Source organism: Daldinia caldariorum, assembly GCF_022478825.1.
Source record: "Daldinia caldariorum strain CBS 122874 unplaced genomic scaffold F4812scaffold_9, whole genome shotgun sequence".
Classification (NCBI taxonomy): domain Eukaryota; kingdom Fungi; phylum Ascomycota; class Sordariomycetes; order Xylariales; family Hypoxylaceae; genus Daldinia; species Daldinia caldariorum.
Window position 1 is genome coordinate 77,734 of NW_025953045.1, and position 23,056 is coordinate 100,789.

The 23,056-nt window shown below is 38.2% G+C and overlaps 3 protein-coding genes across 3 annotated transcripts; 2 read left to right on the forward strand and 1 right to left on the reverse strand.

Moving 5' to 3' along the window:
- Positions 1 to 1,690: 1,690 nt before the first annotated feature.
- F4812DRAFT_393739 (kama family protein) lies at positions 1,691 to 3,811 on the forward strand. The gene is made up of 5 exons (XM_047932142.1): positions 1,691 to 2,107; positions 2,154 to 2,341; positions 2,440 to 2,627; positions 2,678 to 3,228; positions 3,336 to 3,811. Exons 1-5 carry the CDS (start codon positions 1,838 to 1,840, stop codon positions 3,627 to 3,629), a joined length of 1,491 nt encoding a protein of 496 aa, XP_047789669.1. The 5' UTR covers positions 1,691 to 1,837; the 3' UTR covers positions 3,630 to 3,811.
- A 9,361-nt stretch (positions 3,812 to 13,172) lies between these two features.
- On the forward strand, positions 13,173 to 16,309 carry F4812DRAFT_393876 (uncharacterized protein). Its single transcript, XM_047932144.1, has 2 exons — positions 13,173 to 13,637; positions 14,435 to 16,309. The coding sequence occupies exons 1-2, from the start codon at positions 13,257 to 13,259 to the stop codon at positions 15,872 to 15,874; spliced, it is 1,821 nt and encodes a 606-aa protein (XP_047789670.1). The 5' UTR covers positions 13,173 to 13,256; the 3' UTR covers positions 15,875 to 16,309.
- A 1,449-nt stretch (positions 16,310 to 17,758) lies between these two features.
- On the reverse strand, positions 17,759 to 22,973 carry F4812DRAFT_429229 (Oligoxyloglucan reducing end-specific cellobiohydrolase). The gene is made up of 2 exons (XM_047934250.1): positions 18,700 to 22,973; positions 17,759 to 18,632 (listed from the first exon to the last, which is right to left on the reverse strand). The coding sequence occupies exons 1-2, from the start codon at positions 22,617 to 22,619 to the stop codon at positions 17,993 to 17,995; spliced, it is 4,560 nt and encodes a 1,519-aa protein (XP_047789671.1). The 5' UTR covers positions 22,620 to 22,973; the 3' UTR covers positions 17,759 to 17,992.
- Between the last annotated feature and the right edge of the window lie 83 nt (positions 22,974 to 23,056).

Here is a 23,056-nt window from a genome sequence, read left to right on the forward strand (position 1 = left end):
GTCTTCGGTCATTTTTCATCACTTTACCTACTACAACCCTGGCGCCATCCAACATCTTTCTGGGCTGTCTTTTCAGGCCCCCCCCCCCCCCCCCCCCCCCCCTAAAAAAAAAAAAAAAAAAAAAAAAAAAAAAAAACTCCCACGTATAAGGTCTTTCGTACCAGCCCTCGAACTTGGCGCTGCGTTAACCTATCAGCTGAACTCCACTCATCAGAAAAGATAGTAGGTATCGTTACCACGTAGACGGAACCCAATCAGAGGCTGGGAGTGACAACATGTCCCCCTTAGAGTGACAAAGGGGGAGGGCTGCCGTCGGTCTACAGCGATAAGGTCAAAATCGTTCATCGTATACATACCTCTAACTCTTGGATGTAACTAAACTGCATGCGAGAGTTATTTGAAGCACATAAGCACATAAGCATTGGAGATTGCTAAATACAGTTCACTCTCATCTGATTAGTCGCAGGTAGGTCCTCAGAAGAGATTCTCCCAGAGAACTGGGGTGGATAAAGGTAACCAACCGTAACATCGGGCAGTTATGGCATGAATTCTAATAGAATCGATTATGATACGTAGGTGTTAGTCGAAAGGTCGTTTGTAGCGCTTGCTAAGCCAAGAAATTAGACGCAGCCCACATGCTCAGGTCCACTGCTAGATAGCCTTGGCCAAGTAAAGCATGGCTGGAGTTGGAGTGTCTAGGCTGCAATACGGCTAGTCGCTGTGGTCCATAGTGAGCACCTACTTAAGATGGCATGGGGAAATCCCACGGCCATGGGTAAGCCAAGGTAGCCCACCTGATGAAGAATTACATAGTATGTACATCTAGCACTAACAAGGGGAGGCTAGCTGGCAAAGCTACTCTATCGAGCTAGGTTGGCAGTATACTCGACAAATAGCACTGAAGTCTGTCTCCCTGGGTTAACTATCTAGAGTGAAATTTAACGCATAACTTGGTAGTCTATGACCCCTTACAAGAATGGTGGCAACTAACGGCACCATACCGGGCAGTTCATCTCCCCGCCAGTGCTATTCTCCTCCATCCATGGGATGACATAAACGCCCATGCCGGACTATACTATCCGAGATGCTGACGATCGGCATGATCATCTTTCTCTCTCCATAGATTTTATTTGCATCCGTTATCTACCGGCCGAATACATTGCAACCTAAAGTTATGCATTATAGGTATATCGTATGAAGTCGGGGGGGTGGGGGGTCCTGCTTGACAGGTTCACCAAACATAAGCAGCTTCTTACCCAAACCCCTTCCGCTAGTTGCATCCATAGCTATACTACGCTAGCTGGGTACCAACCAAGCGGCAACATAAACTATCATATTATTAACGGATACCCTGAGGGTCTTGCTCGCCATATTTGAGGTCGACAAATAGGGGTTCTACTACGATCCCAGCCCTCTGGACCGGGTCAGAAATACGGAGTAAACGGCTCTGCAGACAGCATCCCTTATATTGTCGTCGGCGGTAATCTCGATCTAGACAACTGGCAGGTTTTGGAATATGCGACCCATTCGCCGAGGACAGCATGGATGGTAAAGTTGGCGTTAATCCCAGACCCGATCCCGAGGGAACGGGATGGTGACATGGTTATTGTATCAACATGGCTGACGACAGCGAGTGATCCGGACGGACTATGGTGTTGAGGCTCTAGCTATGATTCTCATGGGTATATAAGAAAATCACTGAAGAATCTGAAGAGGCTATCTTGGTTAGAATAATTCTGGTATGTTATAAAGCTACAGAGACACAGATTCAATTCACAAGATTATCTACCTCTCACGCCGTCGAATTGCCTACAGCATAACACCGCAAACAGAGAGAATGGCTGCATCTATTCTTAGACGTCGGGTCCTCTCCTGTGGTAAAGGGGCTTTGTGCACATCCCAGAATCTATCCTACTTAGCACGACCAAAACCCGCCGTTCATCCTCGGCGTTTATTCACATCAAAGACCAATGGTTATCATCTTCCTCCACCACCCCTACCACAGCCATCAATCGTCATCGATTCCGAAGACGAGTTCTGGCGTAAAATTCCGTTATGGAAGGATGTGCCTAGGGAAAAGTTTCTATCTTGGCAATGGGGTGTCAATGTAGGTTTTCTCCCCTTTTCTTCCTCGCAATCGCTAAACGATCCAGAACGTTGTTGAAGCCAAGCTAGGGCGCGATGGCGTGTTGCAACCCAACAATGTACTAGATTTCCTCGACAACGTACTACCGGCCGAGGTTCCTCGACACAATCGTATAGGGGGTACGCAGAGCCGAGACGAACTCATGGTAGATATTATCAGTGGTATGAGGGAGTCTACCATGTCTGTTCGCGTCATGTAAGTACCCCTAATTCGTACAGAACGCACAAGCATAAAAGGGGTTTATTGGCTAGCCAGTATGGCCTTTTTGTTTTCGTGGCTCTAACTTGGAATAGGCCATACCCCCTAAGCAGGATGGATTGGAAGGATCCGGCGAACGATCCAGTCTTCCAACAGTTTATCCCTATGAAATCTATAATGATGCCGGACCATCATGCGTTAAGACTGGATTCCCTAGACGAGAAGAAGGACAAACCAGTTGCTGCTCTTGTGCATCGCTATCCCGACAAAGCGCTACTGCTTCGTATGGTTCCACCAAGTACATCTTACTCTGATCACTGCTAACAGTCAAAGCAACCGCTGTCTGTCCGACGTACTGCATATACTGCACCAGGTCCTACGGTGTCGGAGGCGACACCGAGCTAGTGACTAAGGAAAATTTCAGGGTCACGCGCGACAGACTAAACGAGGCGTTTGACTACATCGAGAGCCAAGAGGGTCTCCACGACATCGTGGTATCCGGTGGCGACGCCTTCTACATCATGCCGCACCTGCTGGAGTGGATCGGGGACCGGCTCATCGGGATGAAGAACGTCGAGCGGTTCCGGATCGCGTCCAAAGGCCTAGCGGTGGCACCGCATCGATTTATCGACAAGGACGACCAGTGGACGGAAACGCTAATCCGCATCTCGGACAAGGCGCGCAAGGCAGGCAAGCACATGGCGCTGCACACGCACTTCAACCACCCCAACGAGATCTCCTGGATCACGGAGCTGGCTAGCCTCAAACTGACGCAGGCGGGTGTGACGGTGCGCAACCAGACGGTACTGCTGAGGGGTATCAACGATAACGTCGATACGATAAGCACGCTGGTGAAGAAGTTGGCCAGGTTGAACATCCAGCCGGTGAGTACCTCTTCCCTCCCTTCCCTTTCTCCCTTCCAATCCCATCTCCAATCCGATCGACCAACAGACGAAGTGATTAACTTAATTTCCATTTTTCCTTAAAACAGTACTACGTCTACCAGTGCGACATGGTGAAGAAGATCGAGCACCTACGCACGCCGCTACAGACGATCCTAGACATAGAGTCCGCGATCCAGGGCATCGTCGCCGGGTTCAACATCCCTAAGTTCGTCGTCGATCTCCCCGAGGGCGGCGGGAAGAGGCCCGCCGCGCTCTACGAGTCGTATGATCGGACGACGGGCATCTCGACGTACACGCAGCCGGCGCTGACGAGGAACGGGAAGGAGGGGAAGGTTTATCAGTACTACGATCCGCTTGATAGTTTGCTACCCAGCTCTTAGGCTAAGGTGTCGGTCTCCTAAATGGTAGATACCTACCTTATGTGGGACTAGAAATGAAAGGAGAGGAGGGTGTGATAGCTGTTAGATCAAGTTGTTTGTTGGATATGTTGAGGTTAAGGACGAAGAGTGTGTAACGAATTAACCTGGGATATTTGATACTAAGGCAGAATGATGACGATTTGAAGACATACATACCTTAATAGTTACGAGCCATTAACTCATCTTAACTTCACATCTCGAGGTTAGAAGATATGATACTATATGTGTAATATATTGACATAGCCGTGCTGCTAGTCGGGGCTCTCGTCTTAGAGCCTACATCCTACATTGAACTGGTTAATATAGTCGTTTCTTTCCGGAAGGATGATCCTCACAGCCTCGCCAGCCGGTAGCAACGCTCCAAGGCCGACTATCTTTGCTTACATTTCTTTTTCTGTAAATTTACTTCGCCAGCCGAACGGAGGAAGACTTGGTCAGATTATTCGTGGAGACGGGGTCGTTGGGTGTACGACATTGTGCCATCCTTGACCGCGAAGGAAAATTGTATAAGCACATGGTACCGCGCCTGATGTAGTGCGAGTAATAACGGTTCAGGTTTTTCATTCTGAGTATGTGTTAGACCAAGAACAGCTTGAGAGGCTCTTGTCGGTTGTGAGTCTAACCAGATCCTACTCTGGTCGAACCTTAGGACAATGACTTCAGATGAGACTGGCAGTTTTCCATCACCAAAGCCGAGAAAGCAACAGCTGAGGACTTAAGATGACGTACTAATTTACCAAAAGAAGCCCATCCAAGGCGTATCTGAGTCTTTTAGTATCATTGGTAGATGGGAAATAGTTTCGGCTGGACCTGAGTGATGTTTAGCTACCTCGACCTCGTAGCCACTCTATCCGAATGGTTTTTGGTGAACAGGCCCAAGAGTCTTCCCCTGCTCAGGTAGTGTTTCTAGATGACGGTATAGGCGGGCTATTTCTTATAATTCCTTGAAACTCATACAAGCCATGCGAAATAACTGGAGGTGTAAAAAATGAGAAACTCGGCTCCAATTCACCCCTATACAGGCTCCGAGTTTATGCGACGATAATGAGGTCTCGATGATCAATGAACGCAAAGTCAAACCTCCAGAATAGGAGGTTAATAACTACTATCGCCTCTCAAAGGGCGAAAACTCGTATGGGACAGCTTTAGGAACCAATTTACATTTGCCGAACTACCTTAAATTCCCGTTGCTGTCCTCTTAGGTAGATGAAAACTCGGTAGCCTCGTTGCTGATAAGGTGGTGACCAGCTACCTGTGTAGTTAAAGTAGCCCATATATCTCTTATAATGGCAACCTTGTATAATATTCAAGTGGCGTAATGTAGATGTTGACTTTAAAGTTCCTTGTTTTGGTGGCCGTTCGAAATACCACCGGTACAGGTGCTCTGCCTTGAGGGAAGTCAAGATATTAATCTCCTCCTTAGAAGCATCGCTAGTTTATTTAGTTGTCTAATATTATGCTTTAGGTACCTAGCATGTACCTAGGTAAGTTGGTCCTATCCGAGGTTCCAAGCTCAACCCCGGGTTTCGCAGTATTCTATGTTCTTGCCATGCAAATAGTGTTTAGTATGGCGCATAGTCATGCGCTCGATAGCTTTGGAGTCTATGGGTCAGGTACCTACCTAGTTATTATGTATATTGCAAGAGTCGATCCTGTCAAAGCTCATTACGTACCATCTGTACACTAGTTTCCCCCCCATGGACTGGCAGACTGGATGGATTATGATCTGGTGGCATGTCGCCATGTGCCCTTGCATGCAACTTAAAACCACTAGCATTGCGAGCAACGTGCTTCCATGCTTTTTTTTGGTCTGATCGAAGCCACGGCGCATAGCCACCGTGATCTGAGACTAAGAGCCTCTAGCGTGTACGTAGGCATTTAATATACTGGGTTCAGCTGTCTTGGTGATTTCTAGAAAGAACATAACCCAGACGACCCTAGTCATTCCGTAGAGCCAGAGCGGGTGCGCTCATTAAAAGGTAGGTAGTTAGCCGAAGGCTGAAGGAGAGTTTCGGTAACTCGGCTACCGTGAAGTAGTACGGAGAGCATCGTCTCATCACATATTTCCAGGAGTCCGTCTACGCTAGATCAAGCCTCACATAATAGGTTCGACGGGAGAGAATACCACGTCAAATTTATAATAAGAGGGTATCTGAACGATGGCCACGGATCGATCTGGACCACGAGATAGTCTGGCATTGGCTGTGACTAGGTACATAGGAGCCACAGAAGTGTGTACATGGTAGTATTATCACAGGGTCTTGAGCTCGGGGTCCGTGTGTGATTCAGAAACGTGCGGTACTGACCGGAATATACCGACAGCTGACAAGGCTTTAGAGAACAGCTAACTCGGTAAGCTAGAACCAAGAAATAATAGTTTCTTAATAGCGGTATGATCATTGATGGTCCCGTGGCTGCAAGGTCAATAATGAATTACATACCTACCAACCTATATAGGTAGAATTGTTTTACTACCTAATACCAGTATAGAGACTGGTGTTAGGTAGTGGACTTTGTAGATGACCATGACAGCATCGCGATGAGCGGGTAGCAAATGAAACAGGCACGTACATATTGTGGGCTCGTAGCGCCGCGTCCGCGAGTGATGATAGTCTTGGTATACATCATTCCTTTAATATCTCGCAATGCATAGCAGCCGAGTACTGATCGTGTCTGAGCGTGGTATTGCGCTTCAATATTAAAACATCATGCCGACGAACTCGGCACTCAAGGAGAGAGATGTTGTAAGAATGTATGTCTGTACCTATGTACAGTTTCTAATAAATTGAACGAATTGCAGTTGGGGGTGGAATGCAATGCACATAATTCCCTAACTTAGGTATTCCATAGGGGGATTTGCAAGGTCTGATAAACCATCAACCGACGGTCATTTGACTATTAGCCATTCCCAACGTTGAAAAGGGAATGAATATTTGAGCGAGAGTTGGTAAATATAAATATTATATATATATAATATAATAAAAATTTAATAATATAAATTAAATGTTAAAATAAATATTAAAGTATTTATTAAAAAACTTAAATAAATATTTAAATATATAATATTTTTAAATAAGTTTATTAATTTTATTAAAATTTATTAAATTTTTAAAATTATAAAGTTTATAAAATTTAATTATTTAATATTTACTCAAATCGTTATTAATTATTACTTTATTTTTATACTTAATATAACTTATTAAACTATTAATTTATAATATTATTATTTTTTAAGTTTTTTACTTTTAAAAATCCCGTTAAATCTTTTTATCTTTTTTTATTTTTTTTTACTTAATGTTAATTTATATATTATAATGTTAAAACGCATTTTAAAAGTTATTATAAAAACTAAGCGTAAGTTTAATTAAAAAACCGCTTATAAAATTCGTACTTTTTTATTAAAACTTTCAATTATTATAAAATATTTTATTCTTATTATTCTTATATTAATAAAACTTTTTATTTTTTAATTATAAATTTCCTAACTTATAATTATTTTAATTATAGCGTAATAAAAATAAATTCTTTAAATAATGTTTTATTTTAATTATTTAAAAAAATCAATAAATATTAAAATAAGATATTTAAATATATTTAATAGTTTAATTAATTTTATTTTTAAAAGAAAATAATGAAAATTAAAGTTAAAATATTTTTAATTTATTTAATATAGTTATATTTTTTAACATTTTTAATAAAAATAATCCTATTAAGGTTATTTTCTTTTACTTATAAATAATTAAAGTTTTTTTAATAAAAACCTTTAATAAATTCTTAAACATTTTTAAAGTATTTAATTAATTCTTATATATTTTCCTTTAATGAGTAATCCTTTTATTTAATTAAGTATTTAATTTAATTATTAAATAATTTAATATTTAATATTTTTTTTAACTTTGTATTTTTAATTTATTTTAATACTTAAAATAATTTATATAAATATGTTTTTAAATGTTAATTTTAATAAAGAAATATGAAAAACTAAGTATAATTTTATTTTTACTAATAATAATAATTTATAATTAATTTTTAAAATAACCTTTTTAGTTTAAAAAAATTAGATTTTTTATAATTTAAGTTTTTATTTGGTTTTTTAATTTTAATATTTTATTATAATAAATAAACTTTATTTTCTTTTTTAAAAATTAATCCTTTAATCTTATATTTATTATTATATTTTTTTATTTTTCCTTGTAAAAATTTGAACTTATTAATTAAATACTTCTAAATAATAATAACTTATTTTACTATAACTTTTACCCTAAACGCAAAATATCTTTTATACTAATTAACTCCATAATTACAAAATATAATTAATGTTTATTTTAAAAAAAAGGATATTTTTATATTTTTATTAATGGAATTATTATATGTTATTTCCGTTTATAATAATAATTTTACTTAATTATTTTATTTATTTGTTTAATTATAAATAATATATAATAAATAACTTTTATTTAATATTTTTTTATTAAAATAATATAAAATTTAAATATAAAAAGTTTATTTTTATTTAAAATAATATATTTTAATAACTTATATTTATTAATTATATTTTTTAAAAAAGAATATATTAAATCTTTTATAATGTTAAATTTTTAATATAATATAAAATGTTTATATTTAATTACTTTAATTTTATTATATATATTACAATTATTAATAATTTTTTTAATTATTTTTTATAATTTTAAAAAGTTATAATTTTATATAATTTTTATTATAATTTTAAAAATCTTTTAATATTTATATAAAAAATATTCGTAATAATTTTTTATAAATTTATATTATAATTGTTTATAAATTTATATTATAATTTTTTAAATATATATACTTTTCTTTAATAAGTGATTATATTTTTATTTATTTAACATAAATACTGCTTTTTCTTTTAATATATCTTTAATACTAATGTCCGTAAATTTACTTAACGTATTTACTTATATATTTTCTTTTTTAAATTATTTTAACTTTAGTAATTTCATAATTAAATTATTTATAATTACCTTATATATTTTTTTTAAAAACATAGTTCGTTTTTTTAATTTATTAAAAACCTTTTTCTTTTTTATATATAATTTTCATTATAAAGTTTATAATTTTTTTTAAAAATCTTTTATTAGTTATTTATTATAATTCATAAAATTATAAAATTATTATATTACAATAATATATTTTAAATGATTAATTTTTTAAATATTTTATCCACGTGTTTTTCGTGTTAATTAAAAATATTAAAAAGAAATTAAAATATTATTTAAATAAATAAAAACTATTTTTTAAAAATATGGTTAACGTATTTATTAATTTAAATGATATAATTGAACATTTATAATAACTAAAAAGGATTTATATTATTATTTTTTATTTATTTTTTTAATTATATAAATAAAGTAAAAAGCTTTTTTAAAATTTAATATTATAAACTATTTTATATTCTTTATTACTTCTATTAAACTATTAATATTAAATAAAGAATAATTATTTTATTTTATAATAAAATTAAAATACTAATAATTATACACATTTTAATATTTTATCTTTATTTTTTAAATATTAAAAAGATTAAATTCTTTATAAGTAAATTTAATTTATATATATATATTTTAAGTTTTTGTTTAATAATTTTAATTAATACTTTTTATTTATTTACGTTTAATAAATATACTTTATTAAATTTCGGGAATTATTTTTTTAATTTAATTTTATAATTATAAAGTTTATAATTTAAAACTTTTATTTAATATTTAATTATATTATATTTAATTTTAATAATATTAAAAGAAATTTCCTATGATTTTTGTTAAATTTAAATAAAGAAATTTATAATTTTTTATTAATTATTGTTTTTTTATATAATTACTTTTTATTTTAATATTTAATTATATAATGTTTATTAAATGTTTTAAATTAATAAATGTTTTAAACTTTTTATTATTTTATTTTATTATAACGTATAAATGGTTATTATTTGTTTATATTATATTAAAACTTTTTTAAATAATAGTTTTATATGCTTTAATATATTTTTTTAAAATAATAAATTTATAATTCTTTTAAATTTATTATTAATTAATAATGTAATGTTAATAATAATAATAATAATTTATATATCTTTTAATAAAGTAATTTTAATTTTAATTTTAATTTTTTAATTTATTTTTATAAATAAATAAATATCCTTTAATTAATTTAAGTTAAAAGCTTATATAATATTTAACTTTAATGTATATGTAATTGTTACGAATTAATAGTTAATAAGTTTATATTAAGTATAGAAATAAAGTAATAATTAATAATAATATAGTTAAATATTAAATAAATTATATAGATTTAATAAATTTTAAATAATAAATAAATATATATAGTAAAAGAATAATAAGTTTATTTAAACCATTATATATTTAATCATTTATTTAAGTTTTTTTTAATTATTAATTTAAATTTTATATTTAATTTATATAAAAGGAAAAACTTTAAGCTTTTTTAATAAATATTTTAACATTTATTAATATTTAACCTATATTATTACTATTTACCTAAAAATTAAAACCCATTACTATTATATTTTAATAGACTTAAATATAAGTTTATCACAATAATAATAATCGTTAAAATAAAAAAATTAAAGTATTTTTTTATGTTTTTTATATTTTAGGTTTTATTATGAGTTATATATATGTATTTTTAATTATTAATTAAATTTTCTAATTTTAAAAATGCTAATTCATTTTTTAATATTTAATAACTTTTTTCGTAAAGTTTTTTATAAAATATATATTATTTTTAAAATATCCATGTTAATATTTTATAAATCTTTTTATATTATTAAACGTTTTTTCCCTTTTTTTTTAAAAAAACTTATTTATAATTAATTTTATTAATTTAATTTTAATATTTATAATTTCTTATTTTTATATTCTTTTAATAATTAAAAAATATTATATTTTTAATTTTTATAATTAAATTTAACTTAATATAAAAAGAATTTAAATTATTTATTCGTTTATTAAAAATATATTAAAATTTTATTTTTTTTATTTTTCTTATTTAATAATTTATATTTATATAAAAACGTTATTATTTTTTTAAAAAAAGCTTTTATGTTAGTAAGTACGTACGTATAATATAAAGCAATAAACAAGTAAATCAAATAACAATGGGGGTGAGACTGGTGTATTGATGATGTTTAAGGAGGGAAGAATCTATCTGAAGCTAGCTAGCAGTGTAATGTCCTTTTATACAGTAATAGTGGGTACACTGTTCCTCCCTCCAGTATCGGCGACAAGGCACTTTATCCCCGATAAGGTGCTTACGCGTCGATGTCACACAACCACCATTTTATAAGTATTAAAAAATAAAAGTTTATAATTTTCTTTATTTATCATTTAAAATTATATTTTATTTTTTTAATAAATTTGAAACTTAATAAATTATTTTTTAATTCTTTTTTATAATATAATTATATTTATAAATTTAAATATTTTTTATATAAAAAGTTTTTAATAATTTTGTTTAATAATTTTTCTTTTATTAAATAATTGTATTTTTTAATAATTTAAGATATTTTAGCTTTTAATTTACTTTTAAAAACTTTTAATTATTTTTAAACATTTTATAAATTTTAATTATATATTTTATTTTATTATAATTATAATACTTTACTTTAAATATATTTCTTTTAGTTTTTTTATTTTAATAACGTTAAAGTTTTTTTTTAAGCTTTTTATATGTTTAAATAAAAAGTCTTTTTTTAATTTTTTATTATAAATAATAATTTATTAAATATAATTATTAATGTACTTAAACTTTTTTTTAAAATTTAATTTTTTATTTATATTATTAATCTTTTATAAAAATAATTAAATTATATATTTTTAAAAGTTAAATTATTATTATTAAACATTTAAATTTAGTGGTATATTTAAAAGTTTTTTTTAATTTATTTAAGATTCTAAATAACTTTTTATACGTTTTTTTAAACAGATTTTCGAATATTAAATATATCTTTAAAATTTTCATATTTATTAAAAATATATTAAATTTTTTTTAATTTTTTTTTATATTAATAATACTATTATATTTTAATAATAAAAAAGGTTTAAATTCTTTATTAATTAATAATAAAATTATAATATTTTATTATATTAATTATAAATTAAGTTTATTATTATTATTATTATTATTATTATTATTATTATTATTATTATTATTTTATTAAAATTTAATTAATTTATTTTATAAAATTACGATTTTATCTTTAAGATTTTAATAAATTTAATAAATTTTAATTTAATTTTAATTAAAGTTATTTTATTTATTAATTTTAAAATATAGTTAAAAGGTAATAAATTTAATTCGTTAATATTATATTTTATTTAATTAATTTTTTTTAAAAAATTAAACTTTAAAGGAATTATTTAAAAAATAATTTAAAAGTAATAAATTATATATTATTTAAAAAGGTAAAAAGGTATTATTAAGGTTAACATTTATATTATATTTAACTAATAATAATATTAATTAAAAAGTTATTAAAATATAATATTAATAAATTTTAATTTTTAAATAAATAATAATATAAATTAAATATAAAATTTATTAATTTTTTAAACTTTAATTATTTAATATTTACTTAAGTTATTATTAATTATTACTTTATTTTTATACTTAATATAATTTATTAAGCTATTAATTTATAACATTTATATGATATTTACTTTTTTAAAAAAATATTTCTTAATGTATTTTTTTTCCATAGCGAATTCACTATATAACGAATTTAACCCCCCGATTTTTCCAATTCGTTATATTAAGGTTTTACTGTAGCTTATAGCGCTGGCTTACGTGGGCACAAGAGGCGTAAAATACAGCTGCAGGGCCGGAAGCACAGGCCCAGGGGTAGCAAAGTCGTCCTCAGGTCAGCCATGTTTTTTGATAGGTGGAACCCCACGAATTGCTCTGCTTTCTCCAGTTTATTTCCTCTTAGAGTATCCGATGTTCCTGGCCTAACTCAATAAGAACTAGGTTCTCATCCCCGTTAAGCCGTCCCGTCAATAATGTTTCTCAGTCCCCAGCAAAGACCGGGCAGAAAAAAAAAAAAAACGGTCAATACCTATCCTGGTCAAGGTTTCCTGGTCGAAAGTTACTGCTGGGATCCTGAAATTCCCAGCATTCGGGAACCGCACTGTCAAGCACTTATCCCAGTACCTAACTTTTGTTCCAAGAGCTTCATCCCGTATGATACTACCTACTTACTATGTACTCACCCATTTGGACGTATTGCCTGTTCTCTCTCTTTTTCTTCTGGTTCTCCGAACACTGCGCCCTGGATCAAATACCGGGTTCAATTTTATGATTTGGTACCTTCTACGCAAGTCGTATTATTATCCATTACATTTGGACGACTCCTTTCTCTAAACCCCCCTTCCTTTTCTCTTTTCTGTTGTTTCCATCAAAGATTCTGATTTCGAGAACCAGCTATGCCTTCGTTGAGCTAAATTTGATAGTCTCTCCTAAACCCTTTTCGAATTTTAGATAATGCTTTCTGGCGTCCAAACTAATTAATTAGGCCTTATTATATTGACGATGCGGCGGCACTGCGCGAATAGCAAACTCGCAGGCGAAGGGAACTATCCAGACATTCAAGCAGCCCGCCCCAATGCTGTCGACCTACGTAGTACCGTGGATTATCACAACAGCCTTCTCGATCAGGCTCGACAGCAACACGAGCTAGCGCAACCTCCGAAGGCGCATTCACACCGAGGCCATTCAGGACCGAATCACCACTCGCTTAGTTCGCTCCGACAATGGTTAGGCACGACGGTCAATAGCAATAGTACGGCTAGGAAAATGACTAAAAATGAGAGGGATCAGCCCAGTTGCGACACGGCGCTACCGCCGCATCCACATCTCACACGAAAGGAAATTGAGGAATTTGAAGCTCTTCCCATAGCTATCAGGCGAAAAGTGAGTTATAATTTAATTATTCAATTTAATAATTTCATTTTATTATTTTTACTTTATCTTATTCTACTTCCGTACGTGTGGTTGGTTACACACTATCAAGGAACTACTCATAAAAGCGGTCCAACTGAGGGGAAGCCTCAAGAAAAAAAGAAAAAGGAAAAAAAAAAAAAGGTACGAAAGGGAAGGGAAAAAGAAGAAAGCGACCACGGGATGTTTACACGTGTAAAACGCGATCCTATTCTAGACCACATACCTTCCTCCTTCTTGTCGTTAGAGTGCAGAGACGCGCCCCGACCCAACCCGACGCAACTTTGCGTGGCAAGTGTTTCCTGCCAATTGGGATATTTGTACTAAGGTTGGAAAGGGGGGTGAGAAGGAACGCTGGAAAACAACTGCCAATGAGAGTTGGGTAGCCGTTCGCTTATAGGCTGTTAGCCCAAACAACATCGAGCTGCAGGCGCAACTACCTTGCATATTACTGCATATTGCCACTGCAACCTTCTGGACGTTTTGGGCCATTGCGAGTGCAAGCCTGCGTTCTTCATAACGCTTCTTGCATGCATGGATGCTTCCTTCTAGGTCAACTATGCCCGTTCCTGCAGCACGGCACACTTTCACCCCTTCCCATTACATATTGCATTACACATTGCATTACATATTCCTACAATTCTTACATTATTTCGTATATTTCACATAATTGTTTTTGGTCTTCTACTGGGCGACTACCTACCACCTAGGTAGTCAACTTCCAAGTCTTGAACGCTTTTACTAACTCCTCCCCCCCCTCCTCTCTACAGTATTTCTCCACCTTGGAGCGTTTACGTCTTGCTCAGACAATTGGTATCTTGGACCCCTCCAACCCACCCGACAAGGAGTTTCGTCGACATCAGCGTCGTGGAGCATCGCTCGGCATTATCGTCCCCCGAAGGCCAGTAGAGCGACCGATTACCTCTCCAGCTTATCAGGACAACATAATTTTTACCGACAGTGCGTTCCTGGCTAAGCTTCCCGCCAAGATCAGGGAGAAACACCTGACCAGGGAGGAGCAAGTCCTTGTCGCCAGACAATTGAGGCAGAGCGTCATCTTGGATGCTGCTGACGAAGCGTTCTTCAGAGCTGGCCGTCTTGCAAACAGGCGCCCTTCTCCACCTCCAGTATATCCACCAACGTTGTCTTCGTCAGAGCGACCTAGCATGGAGTCTCTACTAAGCGACAATGCTTCCGCTGGAAAGCGTGATTCGCTCTACGATAGCTTCCGATGGCTGGATGAAGAAGAGGATCTTAATCTACGCCTTGCTCTCGACGACTACCACGCGAATTTAAAGGAATCGGCACCCATACCTACTAAAGACGTAATGCCCCCTTCGTTCCGTCGACATATGTCTTTTTCCAAGGTCCCATTTGGTCGCACATCTGTCTCGTCGAGTCGACCGGGAACCAAAGATGCGCAGCAGCCACCCCCCTCCGCCAACTCAACTTCTGCTGCTACCTTAGTTGGCCACCCGCAACCCGGACGCCGGAAATCCAGAGCGCTGTCGCTTATTACTCCGAAGCATGCTCCTCATGAGTCAATTTCTTCAATCGACCCCAGCGCTACCCATTATCAGGATCCTGAAGCGCGCTTGAAGCTGCGAGTCTACCTAGCTTCACCACAGAAGTTTGATGAAGCAATCGAATTCGGGTTTCCCTCGAGCGATTCTTCGGCTATTCCATATAGAGACTTACCAAGCACGAAGGGCCAGTCTGACGGGATCCTTTCTCCGGACTCTGAGAAATTCAAAACATTTCTAGAAGATGATAAGTCGTCAATTTATAGTGACGACGTATCACTACCGGATCCCGAATCGCCTAAGACTCCCGACACGCTAGATAAACGGGACAAGTCGCTTCAACAACCGCGCACCAATGATTATCCATCTAAATCATCAGAAGCTTATGCGCAGGTACCTGCAGCTTCCCGCGAGATGACGTTACGTATGACGCTTACGCGACCCGATCTACGGGCCTGCGAAGATCAGATGTACGGATGGCAACCAGCGCCACGGCCGTACTCTAGCAAACCGTCGCAAGTACTTGCATTGCGGGACGATGCCCATATTTCTGCTCCGCATACTAGTCACGGTGCTAAAGCGAGCATAGACAAGATTTTCGCGGATATCGACCACGAACTCGGTCTTCCTGCTCCTACGGAGAACAATGTTGTGAAGCGCTTCTGGAACAAAGTACGAAGAGGTTAAACTTGACAGGTCGGCTGCAGCGGGAATGAGCAACTGGAGCGACCGGATTACCTTACGGTTACGCGACTTTCCGACGTAGCTTTTCTCTCACCACGACATTTATTACTATCCCATCCATTAGACTCTTTTTGTCTCATGCCGGTACCATACTTTTGATTATTCATTTTGCGAAACGAATCTCACGCCTAAGAGTTGCGGAGGGGAAACAAATGACATGGGATTGCGATAAGCATATCCAATTCGGCGTTCATGTATATGGAAATATGATCAATCATTGCCTGGAGTTACGGAGGGGGTTTTCTTTGGGGGGCAAGGTATTAAAATGTGTTATTGATTGTTGTAGGGCCGTTTGTTGTTTATAGGCCTAGTACGAGACATGTCTTAAGGAAGAGCGGGAGTAGAAAGCAATAGTGTCGCAATTCCAAAAAGCCCCCCTCCCTTGTGGTAGTTCATTTATTACACTACTACATCCTGTCAGATTACTTAGAAGAGGCTTTCCGGAGCATTAACCACCTAGTTAGCTTTATAGTTCCAATATACTATGCCCGGACCGAGGTTCTTGGAACCGTTGAACACTTCAAACCTTTTTTTTTTTCTGCTCATTCGGCTACGGCTTCCATGGCCTGATCAGTGATGGCAAGAAGCAATAATTCGAGAAAGTGATAATGAATGCGCTATGTCAGCTAGATGAGCTGAGACAGGGTATAGATGGATCCCATAGGTCAGTGGAGAGAAGAGAGCTGACGATCGGATCACATACATAGCTAGGTAGCTTATCTACCTATTTATCTATCTATCTACACTAGACGAATGAGATAGTTTTCGTCTATTACCTGGTTGAAACGTTAGCGTAGCTGTCGGGCGGGTATACTAGGTATGTAGGATAATATAGACGGTCGTTGTGACGCAAGGTATTAGTCGAGATAGGCGCCGGAACAGCTTAGGGCGGTGATAGCGTGGTTTTCTATTTATTCCAGGTTAGCCTATTTACTTAGGCTTAGGCCAATACCTACATGTACCTTAGGTAGGTAGGTAATGAGATACGTGCACCGACACGGCGGTACCTAATAGAGATAGACTACGTAGTGGGTACGTACCTCCTACATCACAGGTACCAGATATCCGTCGCGTCCTGCAGGTACGCGTGCGGCGTACCCCATCTCTTCGTACTACAGTAATACTACTACTGTATTAAAAAATTAGGACGTGCGTGGAAACGTGAAAACGGCAGAACGAACGAGAAAAGAAAAATAGAACACGAAGGAAGGAAAATGGAAAACAGGGCATCGCGTCCCAAGTGTTCCCAAGGGACCACCGTTCCTTAAGCCTCGTATCCTGGTTCCCGAGCGTCCCGCTACGCTACCATCCCTGGGAGAAGGGGGTAACAGGGTTTTAGGTGTTTATACGTATTGCACATAGAGGTACTTAGGTAGTTATGCATAGTATAAATTGCACTGTATGGGGAAGGACGTAAGTACAATATGATGCCATCGTAGAGAATTATATTCAGGGGTTGTGCATACCTAGGTTAGGTACTTATCTAGGTACCTGGTATCTCACATACATTTTAGGTATCTTCTTTTTGCTGTATCAGACTCAGACGAAATCTGGAAAACTCGATTCGTCTAGGTATACTCTGTTCTACATGGAAAGCCTAGATTTAATCTACTTAAATCCAACCCAATGCCTTTGATTAGATTAGATACCTTTTTTCCCTGGCAAACTTACGGATAGGACGGCACCGTCAGAAGGAAATGATACACAAGACAAGCTCACAATGCAAGCCGTCCCATTACTCCTGAACCCCGAGCAACAATGCTAAGTAGAACAGGAAAAAGAAGAGAGAAAAAAAATAAAAGGGGAAATCAAATCTAAGGTTATCTTTTCCATCATGTTTGCTACCGATACCGAGCGTAGTTGTAGATGATGAAGCCAATGATACACTTTAATGTCTTGGCTTCTCCAGCTAGTACCACCACAACCACAACCATCACCACCACCACCATTCGTACTGCCATACTTCTCATCTAGATCGTGACTTTCCTAAACCTTGCCGGTGCGCCCCCTACTTACAAGTACATTCCGTTTCCTTCCATCTTATCCCCAAACCGACGACATTCACGCATCGTCATCACTGTCATCGCCGAGAAGTTCGCCTTCGTCTTCATCGACGATCGCGTAATCGCCTCGGCCTCGGGCAAAACTGTCTCTCGTCGTATACCTCCTCTGGTTGCCTCCCTGTAGCCAGCTGTAGCGCCCGCCGCTATCCCCTCTGCTACGGACCTTTTCTTTCACCGTACGCCATAGGCTGCCTACTAAAAGGGGCAGCGCACCGGCTACTGCTACAACAGCAGATACGGCTACCACCGGGTACTTGACCCATGGTGAATCGCCGTTGAGGCTGCTTTGCTCCCCGAGCCGAATCTGCCCGAATTTGCTTTGCCAGTTACGGTAAACCCACCAGCCAACCGCTGACGCGACGCCAATTGGGATCACCACAGCGAAGAAGATGCCGACGCCGGAGATGCCGCGGGCTTTTTCAAATTCTTCCTCGTGGCCTGGGCAAGGGTGCGCCTTGAGCACCTTGTCCGCCTCGAAGCCACCCCGGCAGGTTGTCAAGGGGATTCGGCGGAAGCCGCTGGGTTCGTAATACTCGAACTCGTCCGGGTTTTCTTTACATACCTGCTCGGGGTCAAGGGGCTTGAGACCATCGACGAGCCTGCAATGACCGTGGCTATCTAGTTCGAAGTTATAATCACTGCAGCATGATAGTTAGCAACTGTAACACTCGTCCCCGTATGTTTGGCTTCTGCCTCTGCACTTACCACTCAAAGTCTGATCGAGTACATTCGCAGTTTTCGGTCTTGTACAGTGGCTGAAGGTCAATGTTGTTGTAGCATTTCCTGTCATTCTTTTTGCGTAGGTACGAGTTCTTGTGGCCGAATAAACAATGATTCTCCTGCATAGGATGTTCCGGCGACCATAGTTCGTAATCCGACTTTTCTCGGTCCTTATCATCCTTACATGGTTCACTCGCCAAACCTGAAAAGTCCAGGTTTACGGCCATGAGCTTGCTCCCTTGCTGGCCCCAAAGAAGGAAGTTCCTAGACGAACCAGATCGCAGAGTAGTAATATCGGTGATGACCATGTCTTCATCCGAGAACGTATAATCGTTCCAAGTCTCACCTCGATCGAGTGAGTATGACACCGTCTTAGTTCGGGTATTGTCTTGTGCAAGAACCACGATGGACCCTTGATCGCCAAAAGACCACGTCCAGCTTCCCTTCTTCACCATTTTCCAGCTAAGGCCGGCGTCGGTTGTCATGAATGTGTCCGCATCTTTAGAATCCCCAAGGACAGGGCCAACGTTACCGACGCCAAACATGATACCAATAGCTGACTCTGATGAATACGACTTTCCTTGATCCGCTCGCTCAGTGTAGCCATGAATATGGAGGGCGCACGACTCGTCGCCGCTTTGGCTGTGGCAACTGAAATCGTTGCCATCCAAGTCTTTCTTGGGAGGCGGAAGAAATCCCCACTGGGCGCCGTCGTTGTGGCTGATGCGTGTCTGAAGCCTCTTTGGCTCCGAGTCGCTGTCCCTGTTTTGAACCGTATTCACAAGCACAACACCTTCTAGCCCAAGCATCTTCTCAAAATCTACCAAAAACTCCTCGTCGCAGTTAACGCCTGCCACACTAAGGACGTAGGACGTCCCGTTGGAATTGCTCTTGAGAATCGATCCGAACTCTCGATTTTTTTCCTTGTCGGTTACAACGAATAAGTTAACTGCGTGGGTCGAACTGTCTAGAACAGTATAGGCGCTCGTATGCGGAACCTCAAAGTTGTACGGGAAATGCGCAGGTGCGTAATCCCGTCCATTTAGACTGCCCAGCGCCTTGAGCGTGTTGCCCGTCTCCGTCTGGTTTTCCGCAGCGACGACGATGAACTCGGCCATAGTAGCGAAATCAATGACATTATCCAAAGCGACGGTCATCTCATATCTTGGGAAGTCGTCACTATATAAGAGCTGGAGCGGGTTGCTTTTTTCGTTGTCTTCTCGTGCGTTTGCGATACAAATAATTTGCGTCGTATTCCGGAATTTGTTCGAGGATGAGCCGGTGAATGCGCATTTTTTCACATACCGCTTTATCGTCACCCAATTATCACCGCGGTCCTTGGAAAGAGAAGCTTCAAGGTAGCAGTTACCGCCATGGCATTTCTGTCCGTGCCATATTAGCCAATCCTCTCGGTCCGGATGGAAGGCAATAGGTAGCATCCTTGATTTAGAGTCCGGCGGATCCTTTGGTTCGAAATAATCGAAATTTCGTCCCCTATCGGCGGTGTAATAGACTCTGTTCTTCTCTGTGAGGAAGAAAGCCATATCCTTATTGTAAGGATGGGTAGCTATAGCATAGATATCGCTACCAGGAAGCTTGGCTTTTGTCCAATTCTTGCCATGATCATGCGTAACGAAAATATCCCGTGACATAAAGCCCATAGACTTATATGGTCTAGCGATTACAGTCTCATAATTTCCATTGTTCGACTCGCCCTGCTCAAGATAGTGCTTCTCAAATCGGTCAAAATCGCCCTCAAAATGCCACGGGATATGTTCGATCTTATCGCTTCCCGGGACATTCGGCGAGCCTTTAGCTTCCGAGCACTTCCACTCCTTCTGCTTATCTTTCTGTTCACCTCCAGGGCGCTTGCACACATTTCCGGGAATGAGACGCCAGCCTGAAGACCCCATGAACGTGTCGTCTGGATTATCGGACTTGCAAGCGCCCTCGGGGGGTGTGATAGGACCAGCGGGTTTACATTCGTCGCCGTCCCTTATGAAGTTAAAATCGCATTCAAAATCAGCATCGGTACACTCGCACGGAGAGGATTCTGGGATTGGGTCCTTAAACTCTTGCTTGATAAAACAATTCGCATCCTTCTTCCTTCTGTGATATTTCTGCGTATGACCCATCACACAGCTTGGCTTGCCATCGTCGTCTACGCGTGCAAACCAGTCTTCCATGTCGTTTTCTTTGCAGGTATTCTCATGTAATCCTTCAAAGTCAATCGAGATGATGTAGAAACCGTCAGGAGATGTCCTCGACCCTTTTCGAGCAGTGAGTACGAACTTCAAGCTAGTTGAGTCTTCGGTGGTAGTCAATGTCCAAGGAGCAATCTTTAATCCGTCCGGCAACTTAGTCGTCTCCCAGTTCTTACCATGATCCAGGGAATATTTGATCTCGTCCACGTCAGCCTCCTTACTATCCCTGACGGCGAGGAGAATGGAGCCCTGGTCCCCAAATTCGTATAGATGTGGCCCCTTAGGACCTTCGATCCACGTCCTCCCAGCGTCGTCTGAGATGTAGAGATGCGAGTCCCAATAATTTTCAAGGTGGCTCCCATGGTTGCCATTGCCCATTACGAGCCCTGGTGCCGGGCTTGAAAAAACAGGACCAACATTGTGCATTTCCCCATTTATCTCCGTAACGGAGTGTAAGTGAATTTCATCGTCACCTGTCTTGACGGACTCTAAGGTCCTCCCATCGTCGAATGTGATCTTGGTCTTGATCTTTTTCTTCTCTTTACCCTTTTCCACATCTTCCCAATTGTCTACCTGGTTGACCAAAAATATGCCTTGGATCCCAGAGACCTTCTCGAAGTCGACATAATTATCTAAATTGCGATTCGTATGCTCAGCGTTCCTAGTGAAATACGTTCCGTTGGAATTGCTAGTCAGCAAGGTCCCCATGGGACTGGACAACCGCCTATTCGATCGGATATCGACTTGGAGGCTATAATTCGTACTTTCTAATACGGTGTACGAGGATTCGAGAAGAGGGTGATCGTGAGGGAAAACAGCACGGTGCCAGTTTTCAGTATCAACACTCACGTACAGAGCCATCTCAGCTGTATTACGCGAGGTGGTAGCCACTAGAAGATACTTCTTAACCTCAGCTATGCTCACGACTCCCTGAATGGAGCTGCCGCCGTTTATTTTTGGCTCTTTCTCGTCGACTGCTCCATCAGCTCCCCTAGGACTGAAATAGTTGTCGGAGATCAGGAGGCGATTTTCACTCGGGGGAGAAAACATGCCACTTCTGACAATGCACAGTATTCTCTGCTTGTCCAAATCCTCCTTGCCGGTTGTAAAGAGGGGCGACGTTTTGGCCCACCAACAACCCTGAGTACGTCCGCGAAGGAACTTAGCTTTGCTTTCAAAGCCGTCGGTAGTATACATTACGAGATCTTCGCAAAAGCCTTGGCATTCCATGCCGGTAAATAGGATCTTGTCCGGATCGTCCGCATGAAAGCTCATCCACCGATGTGCTACGGCATCTTCAGAAATACTCAGGTACGCACCGGTTAGGAAGGTCTTCCATGTTTTGCCTCTGTCGTCTGTCTTCCAGTGAGCATTACCACGCGTTAAGACATAGGCACGGTTTGGATCGTGTTCGTGCATGACTAGGGCGACGGCCTTATCATGTTCGATTCCTTCAGCCTTAGCCCAAGTCGCGCCGCCGTCAACCGATCGCCAAACAGTGCGCCCGGAAATCTCTTGAAACATAACGACATTGGAGTTCTTGAAATAATGTAAGTTGTCGGGAAGATATTCGAATGGAGTTGCGACGATGGTCGGACCGTTCTCGGCGTGAGCAGTTGAGGCAGACCATAAAAATGTCGCTACAAGAAAAACTGCGGACCATATCGAGGCTGCAGCCCCTGAAGCTCCCCTAGCCCTCATGGTTGCGTTGTTTGAGGCGTCACACGGATGTCATGACAAGCTATCTGCCTCTGCGCGAGGAGTAGGAGTAGTCTTGAGGAAGTCGATGAAGGCGGGCACTAAGGTGCCCAGTTGAAGCAAGTCTCAGACTAACTGGACAAAAGGTAGGGATTATAAATAGGTAGACAGGCGACGAAGCTCGAGATGATGGTGCGTTGAAGAGATTTATCGTAAAAAGAAAAAAAATGAATGGCTTGCGTTTTAAGTAGAGACGTCAGCCAGTAATCACTTCGTCCTGTGCGTTAGGTGTCATCAGTTGTTAGTAGGTGTACGGTATGTTAGGTAGATAGATGTACAATACTAAGTCGAGTCTCAGCTTTCCAAATGCGCCGCGCGGACATTTCAGGGCCAATGGTAGCGCGCTTTTGAGTACCTAGGTACGTAAGTGAGTACTAGTA

Bases quoted from the DNA above. Each gene is read 5' to 3' on its own strand.
- F4812DRAFT_393739 (XM_047932142.1), top strand. From the start codon at position 1,838: ATGGCTGCATCTATTCTTAGACGTCGGGTCCTCTCCTGTGGTAAAGGG. The intron at 2,342-2,439 runs GTAAGTACCCCT...AACTTGGAATAG, and splicing joins ACCATGTCTGTTCGCGTCAT to GCCATACCCCCTAAGCAGGA. The intron at 2,628-2,677 runs GTATGGTTCCAC...TAACAGTCAAAG, and splicing joins CGACAAAGCGCTACTGCTTC to CAACCGCTGTCTGTCCGACG.
- F4812DRAFT_393876 (XM_047932144.1), top strand. From the start codon at position 13,257: ATGCGGCGGCACTGCGCGAATAGCAAACTCGCAGGCGAAGGGAACTAT. The intron at 13,638-14,434 runs GTGAGTTATAAT...TCCTCTCTACAG, and splicing joins CCATAGCTATCAGGCGAAAA to TATTTCTCCACCTTGGAGCG.
- F4812DRAFT_429229 (XM_047934250.1), bottom strand. From the start codon at position 22,619: ATGAGGGCTAGGGGAGCTTCAGGGGCTGCAGCCTCGATATGGTCCGCA. The intron at 18,633-18,699 runs GTAAGTGCAGAG...ATCATGCTGCAG, and splicing joins ACTCGATCAGACTTTGAGTG to TGATTATAACTTCGAACTAG.